The 16,217-nt window shown below is 35.7% G+C and overlaps 1 protein-coding gene across 1 annotated transcript; it reads left to right on the top strand.

Moving 5' to 3' along the window:
* The first annotated feature begins 4,184 nt into the window (after positions 1-4,184).
* LOC113662835 lies at positions 4,185-14,862 on the top strand. Its single transcript, XM_047816087.1, has 7 exons — positions 4,185-4,379; positions 6,386-6,519; positions 7,519-7,592; positions 7,749-7,897; positions 7,985-8,165; positions 11,466-11,614; positions 14,813-14,862. The coding sequence occupies exons 1-7, from the start codon at positions 4,316-4,318 to the stop codon at positions 14,860-14,862; spliced, it is 801 nt and encodes a 266-aa protein (XP_047672043.1). The 5' UTR covers positions 4,185-4,315.
* Positions 14,863-16,217: the final 1,355 nt, after the last annotated feature.

The following is a 16,217-nucleotide window of genomic DNA, read 5'->3' as shown; positions in this document are numbered from 1 at the left end:
TCAGTCAGATAAAACTACAGCTAAAACAAAATTGGCTTTTCTCTAAATATTTTTTTTTCTGTCTGTGACACTGAATGGTTTAGAAATGTATAATGTATGCTGCGTAATGAGCAAAGCTTAATAAGCAAAGCTTTTTATTTATGGTCAATTAGAAGTAAGTAAGTCGCTATAAAGTTTGTGTTAAACATTTAGAGTTCAGGATTCTTCCAGGACTCAATACTACACACAGCAAGAGACAATTTTTCTTTCTTTCTTTCTTTCTTTCTTTCTTTCTTTCTTTCTTTCTTTCTTTCTTTCTTTCTTTCTTTCTTTCTTTCTTTCTTTGAGATATGTAAGAATATTTTTCAAAATTTTGGAAAATGCAAAAATTCAAACCAATTTATTATTATTATTATAATAAATTATTATAAATATATATAAATATATATATAATAAATTTATTATTATAAATATTTGTAATTTGTAATTCCTGTTTAAGTCAATTTAAGAGACAAACACAGAAACATTGAAAACTGCAGAAAATGTCTTACCTGACATCATGAACACGGCGATGCAGAGAGCCGTCCATGTGCCCTGGGACTTCGGAGAGAACTTCATGATGAAGAAACGGGAAAGATTTCGCTGATATTTGATGTTCTGGAGCGCTGTTCAGTGTCAGAATGATATGAGGAGACACACAGTGGCTGCTGAGTCTATAAGAGGCTGATTAAACAAACACAAACTTTAATTAATCATGCAAAAGTTTCCTGGCTTATCAGGAGAAGCAGGTGTGGTTAAGAATAACACAAAAGACTGAAACTAAAGTTGTTTATTGTAGTAATGTGTGTAAGCTTGATTCATGACCCACCGCTCTTAGCTTTGTTTGATCCCCGATATATAAATTATGCTGGAGATTTAATCTGCATACTCTTACGTCAATAACCTTCATCTAGCTGCAACATTTGTGTTCAGATGGAAACGTGGGAATTACATCAAATATATTACTTTCAACTCTACGTAATGATATTTATATACAGTAATTTACAAATCTCATAAACTTATACAGTATTTTATTCACAATAGAATATAGATAACATATCAAATGTTGATAGTGAGACATTTTGAAATGTCATGCCAAATATTGGCTCATTTTGGATTTCATGAGAGCTACACGTTCCAAAGAAGTTGGGATAGGTAGCAATAAGAGGCCGGAAACGTTACATGTACATATAAGGAACAGCTGGAGGACCAATTTTTCTAATTTTTAGGTCAATTGGCAACATGATTGGGTATAAAAAGAGTCTCTCAGTGTGGCCGTGTCTCTCAGAAGTCAAGATGGGCAGAACATCACTAATTCCCCCAAATGCTGCGGTGAAAAATAGTGGAGCAATATGAGAAAGGAGTTTCTCAGAGAAAAAATGCAAAGAGTTTGAAGTTATCGTCATCTACAGTGTATAATATCATCCAAAGATTCAGAGAATCTGGAACAATCTGTGTGTAAGTGTCAAGGCCGGAAAACCATACTGGATGCCGTGATCTTCGGGCCCTTAGACGGCACTGCAGGGGCGGTTCTAGGCCTTTTTAACGTGGCTCCCTGTGTGTGATCTCAGCCACCCTAAAACTATAAGGATAATTTTTACTTTCATAAATAAACAATAAAAATTACGTTAAAATGCAGGACATGTCGTCGATGAGAAAGAAAATTCTTATCACTTTGATCCAAGAGCGTTGTTTTTTACTTTGCTTTTACACGCGTGTGTTGTAGTCTTTCAAAAGTGCGTCATCAGCTGTCTGCTTTATTTGTACGGAGAAGCACAGAGTCAGTCAGAGTGCAGTGAAATGTCACTATTCTTATTACCAGAGTTGTAGCACAAACAAAACATTAATGCAAACAATCCATACAATACTGAATAAAAATAACATTTATTGATTTGGTCTTTGTCTTGTGAATATTAGTTTTTTAATGACTGCATTCATTGGACACACTGTTTGTACAGAATACACACATACATGAACTGAGCTGATTCAAGACTGGCATCATTACATCATGCATAAAATTTTGGTTTCGACTTTTGCCATTTTTTAAATAATACCATAACTTTTGGCTTACTATGTAGTCATATAATATACAATGTGATTTAATGTGATATAGATCTAGATGAGAAATGGTCAGAATTACACCTGAACTATGCTTAGTTAAAGTATCATGGTCAACAACATAATCTAGTTAGCTAACTAATTTATCTAGGCATCTTAAAACTAAAACAACACATGACATTTCTAATAATACCATAACTTCTGGCTTACTATGTAGTCATATAATTTATAATATAAAACTCTTCTTGTTTTAAATTCTCACTAAGGGCTAAAACCCCTAAAGATGAAACCCTAGAACTGCCCCTGGTGATGACCTAATAACTGCAACAGTTACTCAGGCGTTGTTAAACATGCAGGCTTTAACCACAAGGAACTACCTTTAGCTTTTACACTCAGCTCTTTCATGTCAATCCCGTTGCATTATGGGATCGTACAGTGTGCATTGTCTCCATCCAACAGAATCTCGATGGGAGCAGCAGCTCATTCAAGAATTTGATGCAAGAACTAATGCTTTAGTGTTCTGCTTTCACCTCCTAGACAGTAGAATTGTAGGATTTTCAGACACAGCTAAACTCTCACCATCTTTTTTCAAAGTCTTACCAATTCCAGGCACATGTTTCACTTCACGTTACACAGAAGCTCAGCAGGAAGTGTGTTGGTTAGACATTTGGCAAACACTGGACTTAATCATACAGCTTACAAACATTCAGGACAAATATTTAAACAGAATTTAAAATCTCATTCTTCAGACACCGAGCAGCTCAGTGATATCACAGCAATGAGCAGGTTTTCTCTACCACTTTGAGTCAACAATCTGTTTATCCTGAAGGATAGAGGATTGAAGAAAGGAAAATATTTTAAAGTGGCTTTGGCCATAAGATGTAATAATGTTGAATGTTTTATGGGTAAAGTTCAGACCTTAAATGGTCACACACTGCTCGGTTGATGGGGAAATATCCAGGCACTAAATGACTCGTGCTCATAAGTCACGTAAGTCAACAATATGCAACACAAAAGAAGCCTGGTTAATTATTTAGCAAGTAATGATTAGAGCAGCAGTGCTGACTTTACTTTACATATCACATGAGAACTGCTAAGATCTCGACTACACTTTCATAATAAAAAAAGGAAAAATATTCTTAATATTTTTTTAATAAACTTATAAACACATACATGATTCTGACGTTTTCCACATGGTTTTTTTAGACATTAGATGTTTTTTTTGACATCTTTCACATTTAGTGCTTGTGTTTTTAGAAGTTTAAACTTCATTACATGGTCACAGATTAAAAATAAGGTTAAAAGTAAGTCTCATTTTCTGTTTATTTATTTATTTATTTATTTATTTATTTATTTATTTATTTATTTATTTATTTATTTTACATTAGAAGTGTTTCTGAGATTCTGTGACGAAGAACGTTTGACAGTAGTGACACGTGTTATTATTGCACTATTATTTTTATCCCTTCTTAGTTACCTAATAACTATAGAACAGTATTATAAAGTGTTGCCCGAGGTCATTACATCATCGCGTGAGACGACATGCACCCAAATTAGTTTGAGTCCAAATTAATGTTCAGATTAATAGAAGTTAATAGGAGTGTTAACAGTTTTTTTCTCCTGTCAAGCTATTAAGCTAACACAGTGATGTTTCATTATCTCCTGTGAGCACATTATCTTGGTCAGGGTTGGTAGTGGATCCCAATCGATCCCAGGAACGCCAGATGTTGATGTGGGAACAGCAGCAGTCCATCAAACTGTTTAACACACATATTTCCAGAATTATTGCTGAAACTGGCACGTATTCAAAATTTGAGATGCCAGAGGAAAACCTGGACCATATAAATAAAGTGGTAGTGGAGCCACTTTGGCAAACGCACTTCCTGTACAGTAGGAATAACGATCAGAGGAATACAGAAATATTTAGAACAAGAAGATTGGAACAAACTTGTCGTGATGACTTACACACTCAAGGCAAAAAAAAAAAAAAACCCACTTCCTTCTTGCATCCTTTCAGCATTTCTGTTGTCTGTAACCACACCCTGGGCCCTTTGTAAGTCTAATCGCTCTCCTTTGTTTATCTGCCCTCTTATAGACTTCAGTAATCAGCCTCTCTACATCACTTTGCTTTATCGTGGTTCCCGAGCTGAACTCTCACACGTCACGTCCACTTCTGAGAATATTTCTCTTTCACACCACGGACGAGATCATTCGTGTTATTTAACCTTTTTTTTTCCAGATGGTGGTCTTCATCATGCGGTACACATGGACAGCTCTCTGTGTCATCGTGGTAACGATGTCAGGTAAGAAATCTGACCTTATCTGAGTTTCATCTGAATTTATCAGATATATCACATTTCTCAAAATGACTCCTGTGCAAGAAAAAAAGCTGTGAAACATTTTATCATCAATTCTGAGGAAAACTTTCTCAAATGACCCAACAGGTTTTTTTTTGTTTTTTTTTTATAACAAAAACCTTGAAACATGACTCGGTAAAACTTGACCATAAGATCCACAAATGTGAGATATATCAGTACGTAATAAACAAATCATTGGAGTTTAAGGGAATAACAAAGCAACCACATTAACAGCCTCTGAGACGAATAACGTAGCAACTTTAATGCTAATAGTCAAGCATTAATAAAGTTCATTCACATCCTAAAAAGTCTGGAAATAATCTACTATAAATAAAATAAATAATAGTCAGTATATAACTGCTCTTTAAATAGAAGCACCTTATTGATAATCTACTAAAGGAGTAAATTATATTAGCAGATTAGCTAACTTAATTTAGTAGATGAACTATTAGCATTATAATGTTTGTGTCTTTGGCTGCTGACGTGGATGCTTCGTTATTCCCTGAAGCTCCAACGATATATTTATTATTAATATATCTCAGATTTGTGGATTTTATGGTGAAGTTTAACCGAGGCATGTTTCAAAGAAGAAATAAACTAACCTGTCGTGTACTGGTTTGATTCTGAACCTAAAATGGTTCGATCACTTGCTTCACCTCTGGAACCCAGACATGAGTCTTTATATACAGTAGAACCACATTAAAGGGTTCATTAAAAATGTAGAGAATCTTTATTATTGTTATTATTGTAAACAGCAAAATTTAGTCAAAAACAATATCGCGTTGAGAAAAGTGTCTGTAGAGTCGTTCACAGCGAAACTCCTCTCTTTAATCGAAATGTTTCATCGTTTCAGCTTTTCACACATTTAACCAACAATAAAAACAGAAAGATTTGAGATTAAATCTCTTTTTTAAGCATGACCTGGCCATGAAGGCAGCAAAAAACAGTAATGTATAGTAAAATAACATTTAATATATTGCATAAAAAGCTTTTTTTATGCTAACACGACTCTATACCGCATTAACTTCAACCATATAAGAGATTTTATGTAAGTTTTATGTTTGTAAATGTTACAATAAAATGAAAACCCCTTTTTTTCCGGCTTGGAGAACAATTATGACGGACTACAATCTGAATAATGTCTTTAACAGAATTGTTTTGGTTTTTTAACCATAATATATCAGATTATTAAACCGTCATTAAGACGCTGCACAGTATGAAAGCATTATAAATGTGTGTAAATGACCTGAATGACTTGATTTTCCTTTTAGTTTCTTTAACGCTTCTGGATTCTTGTTCTCTGCTTTCATTCTCTTTATGTTGAGTTGTGTTTTTTGAGATCAATAATTGGTACATGCTGTCATGTACGGATCGTAATAAAGAAACCTCTCTGAATATCAAGCGCAAAAAATAGATATGGTTCAGAATTTCACACTTTGTTGTTGTTGATAAAAATGGGAACTATTAAAAAATGAAGCTAACCTGAAACAAGGCTGTTTTTTTTTGCTAGCATTTTATATGGATCATTATGGCTAATTTGCAATACACTAGCTAGCTAGCTACAATATATGAATATGAATTAAAACGTACTATACTACCTTTATGCTTTGTTGCTAGGCAACAGATATCAGCTGGTGCAACGTAAGGAGGGCTTTTTTATCTGATTCATTATGACAAACTCGAACTCGATCAGGAACATTATTAACATTACAAAATAAATGATTTCTAAATATATTTTAGTTGATCTTGTTATACAATATATGATAATCACTAGTTCTAATTATGGGGACGTTACCTTGTACCCAATTTCACCTTAAAAACTCAATAATAATAACTATAATAGTAATCATTTGAGTAGTAAATCATTACAGAGACGTGTGTGAGTGTGTGATCGTCTGTGTGTATTTATGTGTGTTAGTTTACTCATCGGTTTACTGCTGCTTCTTCTGAAGGTTCAGTGAAATCTGAGGAGGCTTCAGTGAGGTTCGAGTTCATCCTGGACATCACCAACCGCATCTACAACGACTCGCTGCTCAAGAATGACTCTGCTGATTATAAGCACCTGTTCTCACAAGTTAACACAACGGTGAGGTTTCACTTTTTTCCCGCACAATTTGACTTAATAATTGACAATCATGGAGTCAGGAGGTAAATCATTACATATTACACACTTACTAACTGCATCCTATCATTGTGACTGAAGACTAATAATAAATCAAACAAACTGAGTATATATTTATTTATTTCCTCTGATGTGGTGTTTATAGCTACATTAAACTTTAAAGTTATTATTAAAGAATATTTAAATTAAATATTATGATTTTGTACGTTTATTTTTGTATATTTTGACATGTTTATATTTCATATTCTTTATCTGTAAATAACAAATTTTAATTATTATTTTATTTTATCCTTATGGCTACATAGATTTTAAGCATTTACTTTTTGTTACTTCATTGTACGACACGTTCAGTTACCGTGTGTATTATTATTATTATTATTATTATTATTATTATTATTATTATTATTATTATTATTATTATTATCATCAATAATAATTTCAATTATTAAATTAATATCAATTTATTTAGTTATTTGTTTGTTTGTTTGTTTGTTTTTATAATGCTGTTAACAACACCACATGAATAAATAAGAAATAAGAAATATAAGAAATAATAAACAAATAATAATTAACAAACAAACAAACAAACAAACAAATAAATAAATAAATAAATAACATTTAAAATTAAGTTATGTATTTCTAACAATTATCTCTAATGAGCAAGCTGGAAGCGATGATGATGATGATCATTATTTTATTAGATTATTGTTATTATTATTATTATTATTATTATTATTATTATTATTATTATTATTAGTAGTAGTAGTAGTAGTAGTAGTAGTAGTAGTAGTAGTGGTAGTAGTAGTGGTAGTAGTAGTAGTATCTAGTACTGAATCTGAAAATTTGGATTTTAATGATCTACTGTATGATGTTCACTTGTGCCTTAAAGATTATGATTTGTCTTTATTTTGAGATATTAAACATCTCACACATCTCTAAATGTAATATGCCACTTTCTTTCAGCTCTACTCCATCTACGGCTGTACTTCTTGTAGCACACACTCATTTTATCGCAATGTATCAAAGATGACCTTCAGGTACAATTTTAAATATCCCTTTAGTTCCTTGTGTTGTAACAGTGTTTATTTTAAAAGGACACACATAGGTCTTTGTAAGCGTGACTTCAACACAAAGCCTGAGTTACAGTAAGTGGTTCTAATCAGCTTCAACACCACTAATTATTATTTCCTTAGTAATGAAAATGGAAATGTGCTCGTAAATGCCACACTCGTGTTCGGGACAATGAAGGACAACGCTGATATGATTAAAGGCTTGTTTACGAATGCGACTGCTGTTAATAATGAAAAGAACAGCCTTAAATTCGACCCCAAATTCACACAGGGTAAGCAGGGTTTATCTAAAATGTAAAATATACATTTTTTATTAAACATACTGAAAAATATTAACAGTTATTCTACTTTTTACACAGTTTCACAATCAAACCCTGAATCACCTGCTACCAGCACATCCCACCCAATCAAGACTGCAGCCACTCATCCTACAGAACATCCTACAGAACATCCTACAGATCATACTGCAGGTCATCCTACAGATCATACTGCAGGTCATCCTGCAGATCATCTCACAACTAAACATCACAACGCCGCCTGGTCCTTTAATCAATCTCCCATTACTCTGACTTCAATTCTTCGCTACAGTGCTTCATTCTGCCTGCTTTTCCTTGTTAACTATTCTTTTTAATTTTGTAAACCTACCACAAGGGGCGCCATAACACCTATACAATCACTTATTTAGTCTCTAATAAATTCATCTGTAATCTTTACAAATAATAAATAAATCTAACGTATTATGTTTTACCTGTGTGGGGTTTGCTCGGGGTTCTTCAGTTTCCTCCCAGCTGTGTGTGTGTGTGTGTGTGTGTGTGTGTGTGTGTGTGTGTGTGTGTGTTCTTGGGATTGACACTGAACAAGAAAGATAATTGAATGAATATATGAATAAATCAATAACTCAATAACTCAATAACTCAATAAATTAATGGATGGATGGATGGATGGATGGATGGATGGATGGATGGATGGATGGATGGATACGTTTTTAATTTTTCTGTATGCTTCATGCCGAACCTGTCATGTTACAATTACCGTATTACCACATCACTGGGCCTCTGATTGTTCAGAAGGAGTTTATATCTATTATATGTTATATCTATCGGTGGATAGATGTGTGTGGTGTTTCCTTAGGTTTCTTCACACCTAGTGTTTCTGAAATATACTTCAAATCCACCACAACCATGAGCAGGATCTATTTATTCCTGATGATGAACGACAGACTGTCTGACCGTCTGACTGACTGTATGAAATCCTAAATAAACATTGAAAAACCCATATTTTGTTTACTTGTATGTTCTTAATATACATAAACATATATTATAATGATTTAAAAATCTTACATCTCTCACAATCCAAAGAGCACAACCAAGACCATGGGCATTAATAACGAGTTGGTCCTCATTCAATCTTCTCTTCTCTGAAGGCTTTCGCCTTCATTCACTCATTCATACACAAGAACATTCGTGAGATAGGACTGGGATGGGATGTCCAGGATGATGATGAGTCTCCAGTTCTAGTTCATCACAAAGGTGTTCATTGGGGTTGAGTCAGAGTCAGAGCTCAGTGCAGGACAATCCAGTTCTTCCAATCCGACCTTAACAGACAGATAAATCAAGGGCTTAACACACTACAGGTGAACACAACAGGGCAATAACCAGTAACAGTGAAGCAGAAAGGAGGAATAAAGAACGAATAAAAGAACATGTGAAATTACACTCATCATTGTTGGGAAATGAAGTGTGCTGTGAATTCCTGAGAGGAACCTTATCAAAATAAATTGGATTTATTCTGTTTCATATTGTGTTATAAACTTGTTCGACTGTTCACGTGAATTGAATATGTACTGTATAATCTGATGTTTAAGATGATCAATCATTTCAATTGTTTTGTTGGTGAAAATTCAGGAATTAAAACTATGGTTCTGATAAATAAAGACAAAATATCGACAAACAGATATTCGATCTGAAAGACACAGACAACCTTCTGCCACTGTGAGAAATGAATAAAAGTTGCATGATATAGCAGCGAGAACAGTGTTTAAGGGCTGTAATGGTTATAAATGGTTATATAATAAATCCCAACAGTTCTTGAATGTTCTTAACATTTTCACATTCAAAACAATATATTTAAAATTAAATGTTAGGTTTTTATGATTGCAGAAATTATACTGGACATATACTACAATTGGTTGCATAAAAATCAGCTTACAGAAAAAAACAGTGTGATTATAATTTATGAATCAAATTAACAATAAATTAAAAAACTAACACTTCCTTCTACCGGTCTATCTTTAGGGTTTTCTTGTAATATTAACTACCCCTGGTGCTGACGTGAAGCTTATCAGCTGGAGAGGTGATAAAACCGAGGCTCAGACAAAGTGCAAATTCACTTCACTTTCTCCATCCGACACTCCGACTTCTGTAACTAGTTCCTGAGATCATTGTTATTAATCCCACATCTTCCAGATGGAGGTCTCTATGAAGCGATACACGCAGGTGGCTCTCTGCGTCATCGTGTTAGCGATGTCAGGTAAGAAATCTTGTTATGCCGAGTTTCCTGTGCTGGAAAATGTTACCGGTTTGTTGAAGTTGACGGTTACTGTACATTTAAAGCGGAAATAAGTTCTTAAGGTTAATATTCAATTCTTTTCATTATGTTTACTGTAGACTGACTGAATTTCAGGTTTTGTTTACTTTTATTTGTTTGGTTTAAAACTTACATGAAGAGTTGAGTTGAATGATTAGGAAAGTTGTTTAACTAATGGTCTTATTTAAGACAAGGCTATCATAATAAGTTCCTTATTACATCCATGTTTAGTGATGGTTATTGTTTTAAAGCTGAGGATTCTATTAAAGGTGTGAGTTTGGTGGAATCTGGGAGAAATAATGAGGCTAGGATCCCTTTATTCAAGTACGAGTTAACCCTGGGCATCACCAACAAGAACTACACCGATTCCCTACTCAACACTGGTTCTGTTGAATATCTGATCTTGTCCTTGGAGGTCAATGGCGCTGTAAGTTTTACACTTTGGTTTTGGATTTGATTAAAAAGTGTGTGTGTGTGTGTGTGTGTGTGTGTGTGTGTGTGTGTGTGTGTGTGTGTGTGTGTGTGTGTGTGTGTGTGTGTGTGTGTGTGTATACGCAAACGGAAATTGGAACCAATGAATTGAATAGAATCTGACCATTTTCCTGACCATGTTTATATTTCAATAATTGTGTGATATTTAGATTTAACATTTTAATAACATAGATGATAACATTAGACTTGTTAACGTTTAATCTTTTAGCCGATCGTCATCCAGAGTAAATAAGCAAAATAATCGATTATTGGCCGATTGTCTTCCATTTTCCCGAAGAAAGCAGATCGAAAGACTCTAAAGAATGTTGTTCTTGCAACCTGTAGGTCTTGCAACCTTTGGGCAGATTAGATAATATAAAAATTTAGAAAGCTAATATCAAATACTATCATGTAGCTGCATTAGCTATGTGATTTGCATCATAGGCCACCTAAAAATGGTCTTACGCTATGATCGTAATATGATCTAAACAGGCTTTGAATGCTCTTTTTTGTCGCGTTTATGAATCTCTTGAGATCGAGGGATTGCTGTACTAACTAATTCTGAAAACCTGTTCTTCTTGTGCAGCTCTACTCCATTTATGGTTGTGACTCTTGTACAACGCACAAGTTTTATCGAGGAGCATCAGCAATGACCTTCAGGTATCGCTCAGGCAGCAATAATATTTATTTAATATAAATGGTTAATATTTACTTTATAAGGACACAAACTTTGTATCCATGCCTAAACACGAACCACTTGTATTTCTCTTTCTGTATCTTTAGTAATCAAACTGGAACTGTGCTCGTTAAGGCTACACTCACCTTCAAGTCAAATGAAACCGATGCTCGTTTGGTCGAAAGTCTGTTACTGAAAGCGGTCAATGGCAGTAATGAAATAAACTACCTTAAGTTTAAACCTGAATTCTCAGAAGGTAAGTGTTTGTGATGCAGCATTTATTAAAACTGCATAGAATTTTGACTATCATGAACCTATTTAATGGATGCTAATGCTAATTACTCCATACAGCCATATCAGGATCAACTCCTACCACTAAAAGAACCACCACCCTTCCCAGCAATACAACCACCACCCGTCCCACCAATACAACCACCACCCGTCCCACTAATACAACCACCACCCGTCCCACTAATACAACCACCACCCGTCCCACTAATACAACCACCACCCGTCCCACTAATACAACCACCACCCGTCCCACTAATACAACCACTACCCGTCCCACTAATACAACCACTACCCGTCCCACCAATACAACCACCACCCGTCCCACTAATACAACCACTACCCATCCCACTAATACAACCACTACCCGTCCCACCAATACAACCACTACCCGTCCCACCAATACAACCACCACCCGTCCCACTAACACAATCACCACCCGTCCCACTAATACAACCACCACCCGTCCCACCAATACAACCACGACCCATCCCACTAACACAACCACCACCCGTCCCACTAATACAACCACCAGTCGTCCCACCAATACAACCACCACTCATCCCACCAAAACAACCCCCACTCACCCTACAACTCATTTCACTGCTAAGTGCACAGGACCCCACAATGCTGCCTCTTCTTTCTTTTATCAATATCCTATAACTCTGACTTCATTTTCCCTCTTTTTCCTCATCAGCTGTTCTTTTTAAAGCCTGTGTCATAATAACCAGGTGTAGTTTGTCACTTCAATAATATAATACCCCTAATATTATAAAGTATATAGATACAACAATTTTTCTGCTCACCCCACCTCTCATCCCACTAGTACAACCACCATATTTCCTACATACTACATACAACCATATACAACTACATACAACCACTCCAATCATCACTCCCACTAAACTACTGTACATTCAACACATCCACAACCATCTCAATGTAGCATTACAACCACGTGTCCCCCCCACTCATCCCACCTCTCATAACCATTCATCCGAACACTACAGCCACCATCTCTTCCCACCAGTACAACTGCCACTCATCCTACCTACCACTACAGCCCTCAGGAAACAACAACAATGCTACTTCTTCTTCCTTGATAATTAATTAAATTATAATGATTATTTGAAAAATACACTGTGTTTTTCTTCAATATGTTTCTTGTTACTTTCTTTGGAAAGAATGGAAGATCCAGTAAATGCTGTTTTATGTTAACTAGTCTTGTCTCCTTTTTATTGTCGTAGTGTTATTCGTAATCCTTAAAAACGTACATTAAAATAAAAGACCACCACAACAATCATTTTTCAGAAGCTGGGTTTCCTGTTTAGAGCCACTTAGAAAACGTCTACACACATGAGTAGTCTACAAATTAGCCAATGTTGGTAGATCTATGGGCTTCCACCAGCAAGCCAGGAAGCTAGTGCTCATGTGGGTACTGTATGAATGGATTAATGGATTGTTTCAACCTTATTATTTTGCTCATTATTATTTGTTTTGTATGTGGTCCAGTGGCACGATTCTGTAATCCCACCACTGCGACCCCAAACACTGAAGGATTAACTCTCAAGTGCTAAGCCAAGATAAAATGTTAGTGTTGAGTCAGGAAGGTCATCCAGTGTAAATCCTGTGCCAAAATAAAAAATAGCACAGCAGTAATGAACCTCAGGATAGATCATGACCATCACAGATGTGGGTAATGTATATCAATTTACCGCTTCGTGTAAAACTGTATGCCTGCAACCGATCTGTTCAATTTATCACTTTGACACTTTTTTTTTTAGTTTGTTTTCTAGTAAATTGGATTGAATAAAAACTAAACCCTGGTCCACTTATTTATTTCACTTTACAAAAGTGCACTTACTTAAAAAAAAAAAAAATGAAGCAGAATCAAGGTTTTAAACCATGTAGCTGCTGTATTAGTTACTACTTATGCTGACATTTACACTATATAGATTTTATTCCTTTCTAATTTAAGGGGTGGAGGTAACAAATTACGACTACTTACGTTAATGTAATTATATTTTTTGTGTATATTTTTAAGTCTGTAGTTATACTTGTACTTAAGTACAAATTAAGCTATAAAGAATGAAACTGTATATTTATCATCACACCCTACAGTGTCACCCAAATGAGGATGAGGTTCACTTTTGATTCTGGTTCCTCTTAAGGTTTCTTCCTCTTCCATCTAAAGCAGTTTTTCCTCACCACAGTCTCCTCGGTCGCCTAAGACTTGATAATTATCATAAATACAAACACATTTAAATATAATTCTAATATTAATCTTGAACTTTTGTATAATATTTAATCTTGAATTCTATTAATCTTTGTATAATATTTTTTTGTATTAATCCTACCTCAGTTAAAACTGCAGTTCTTGCCAATCTGGAATGTAAAGTACTGTATGGGTACTGTATCTCAGGTCAGAATAACAGATTGTAAACATGTTAGCATGATAACATATTAGCAGTTAAAGCAGCTGTATGTGATATCAATAGAGGTTTGGCACAAGGTGCTGCTTCATGGTTGTAGGTTGACATGACGTTGTGCCTGGAGCAATATGTGTGTGTGCCTGGAGGAAAATGTACATGTCTGTACTACACACCGGTATGTACTGTAGACTACACACTGTAATAATGCACAAGTTATTCCTGAACCATTCCCATGGTGGGAATATCCCACAAGACCTGCTGTTTTGTAGATTCTGGCAATTCTGCCTTGGTTTTTATATTATGGCTATCAGGGTCCAGCCTGTGTCTGTGTGTGTGTGTGTGTGTATGTGTGTGTGTGTGTGTGTGTGTGTGTGTGTGTGTGTGTGTGTGTGTGTGTGTGTGTGTGTGTGTGTGTGTGTGTGTGTATGTACAGTATGTGTGTGTGTATATTTAAGTGTGTGTTTTTCTGTGTGTTTGTATGTGTTTGTGTGTGTGTGTGTGTGTGTGTGTGTGTGTGTGTGTGTGTGTGTGTGCGTGCGTGCGTGTTTGTGTGTATATATTTGTGTGTATATGTGTGTGTCTGTATATGTGTGTATATGTTTGTGTGTATGTATGTGTGTGTCTGTATATGTGTGTATATGTTTGTGTGTATGTATGTGCATATACTGTATGTATGTGTGTGTTTTTGTGTGTTTGTGTGTGTATGTGTGCGTTTTTGCATGTGTGTGTTGTAGGGCACTCTGAGGAATGGGACACAAAAGAACAGGCACAGAGACGGGATTAGAGCAAACAGTATTGTGGTTTTATCTATCTTTAAGGTGCTAGTGTAGTTTAGTGCAGCAGAAAACCAGTGGTAAGGTGAAAACCAACTTGTCAAGGAGCTCTTGTGCAGGGATCCAGGCACCCAGCCTAGGCAGCGTGGACGGCAGCAGCATGGTGAAGCAATCCTCTCCAGGAGCGTGGCATAGTCTCAGCTGTCAATCTTGGGGTTTGGATCAGCTGGAAGTCTCTGCAAAAGGATATCAGAGAGATACATTCCATTAGTTCCATCAGGCATGCCCTCTTACCTCCCTTTAGGCGCCTGGCCTAGCTATCTGCCGTGCTCGCCTCCTGGAAGGTGAATGTTCAAGCCTCACTCTCATTCCCAGCGACGCTGACCATGGTACTGAAGTTTGATAGCTCACGCTGCTGAACCGCCTTCTATTACACTCTCTCCCAGCTGCCGATGCAGAGGGCGAAGAGCGATTCTTCCTCCATGAATTTGCCTCAGTGCACATGCTGCCATCACAGTGTGTATACACTGAATGGCTGGACAAGAAGGATGAGTTAAAATGAAGACTCAAAGAGGGTCTGATCATGGCTTTAATGAACCCTAATAAAAATGAATAAAATTACATCTTCCAAATGTTGCACAAATGGTCTGAGTTTTTAATCACAGTAAATAAATGTTGGTGTAAAAGACTCACACAGCAGCAGTAAAAGTGCTGTAAAATAATCAGCTCTAAAATTCCAGCTCATTAAAACAGAATTAGAAATTAATAACTGAGCATCATTAAATCCTCAGTTATGATCTATGTAATAACTGATGAACAGTATTTACCATAACTGAGTAAATACATATAGATATAAAAACAGATCATGTTTGTAACAGTAAACTGATCAGAGACTCACACAGTAGAACACGTGTGAGAGTCAGAACACACGTGAGATTTATTTATCAGTGTGCGGTAAAAACAGTAAGTTTAATATGTTTAAAAAAGGACATGTCTGCTGCATCACATGTCACCAATCTGACTCGTATCACTCATGACCTCTGCTTACTTTTTGACCTTGCTGAGTTCCTGTGCACGTTCTCCACAGTGTTTGTATGGGTTTCCTCCATGTTCTCTGGTTCAAAAACATGACAGGATGCAGAGCAGCTACACACAAGTGACCCTGTGTGTTTATGGAGCCTTAAACCTAGTTCCTTAAACATTATTGACCTAAGAGAAATTTATTATTACTTGATGAGGTCACGTGGCCGAGGAGCCAGAGATCTGATTCGGATTATGAAGCTGCTGAGATTTGAAGATGCTCAAACAAACAATAAAACACAAAACACATCCGTCATCCTTTATTTCTTACAAACACCCAACCTAA

The sequence above is a fragment of the Tachysurus fulvidraco genome, chromosome 7, assembly GCF_022655615.1.
Source record: "Tachysurus fulvidraco isolate hzauxx_2018 chromosome 7, HZAU_PFXX_2.0, whole genome shotgun sequence".
In the NCBI taxonomy this organism is placed as follows: Eukaryota; Metazoa; Chordata; class Actinopteri; order Siluriformes; family Bagridae; genus Tachysurus; species Tachysurus fulvidraco.
The sequence above is the reverse complement of the archived record's forward strand: the minus strand, read 5'-3'. Positions and strand labels throughout refer to the sequence as shown.

Excerpts from the sequence above, each read along its gene's own strand:
- LOC113662835 (XM_047816087.1), top strand. The coding sequence starts at position 4,316 with ATGGTGGTCTTCATCATGCGGTACACATGGACAGCTCTCTGTGTCATC. Across the intron at positions 7,593-7,748 it reads GTATCAAAGATGACCTTCAG|TAATGAAAATGGAAATGTGC; the intron begins GTACAATTTTAA and ends TTATTTCCTTAG. Across the intron at positions 8,166-11,465 it reads AAACATCACAACGCCGCCTG|TAATCAAACTGGAACTGTGC; the intron begins GTCCTTTAATCA and ends CTGTATCTTTAG.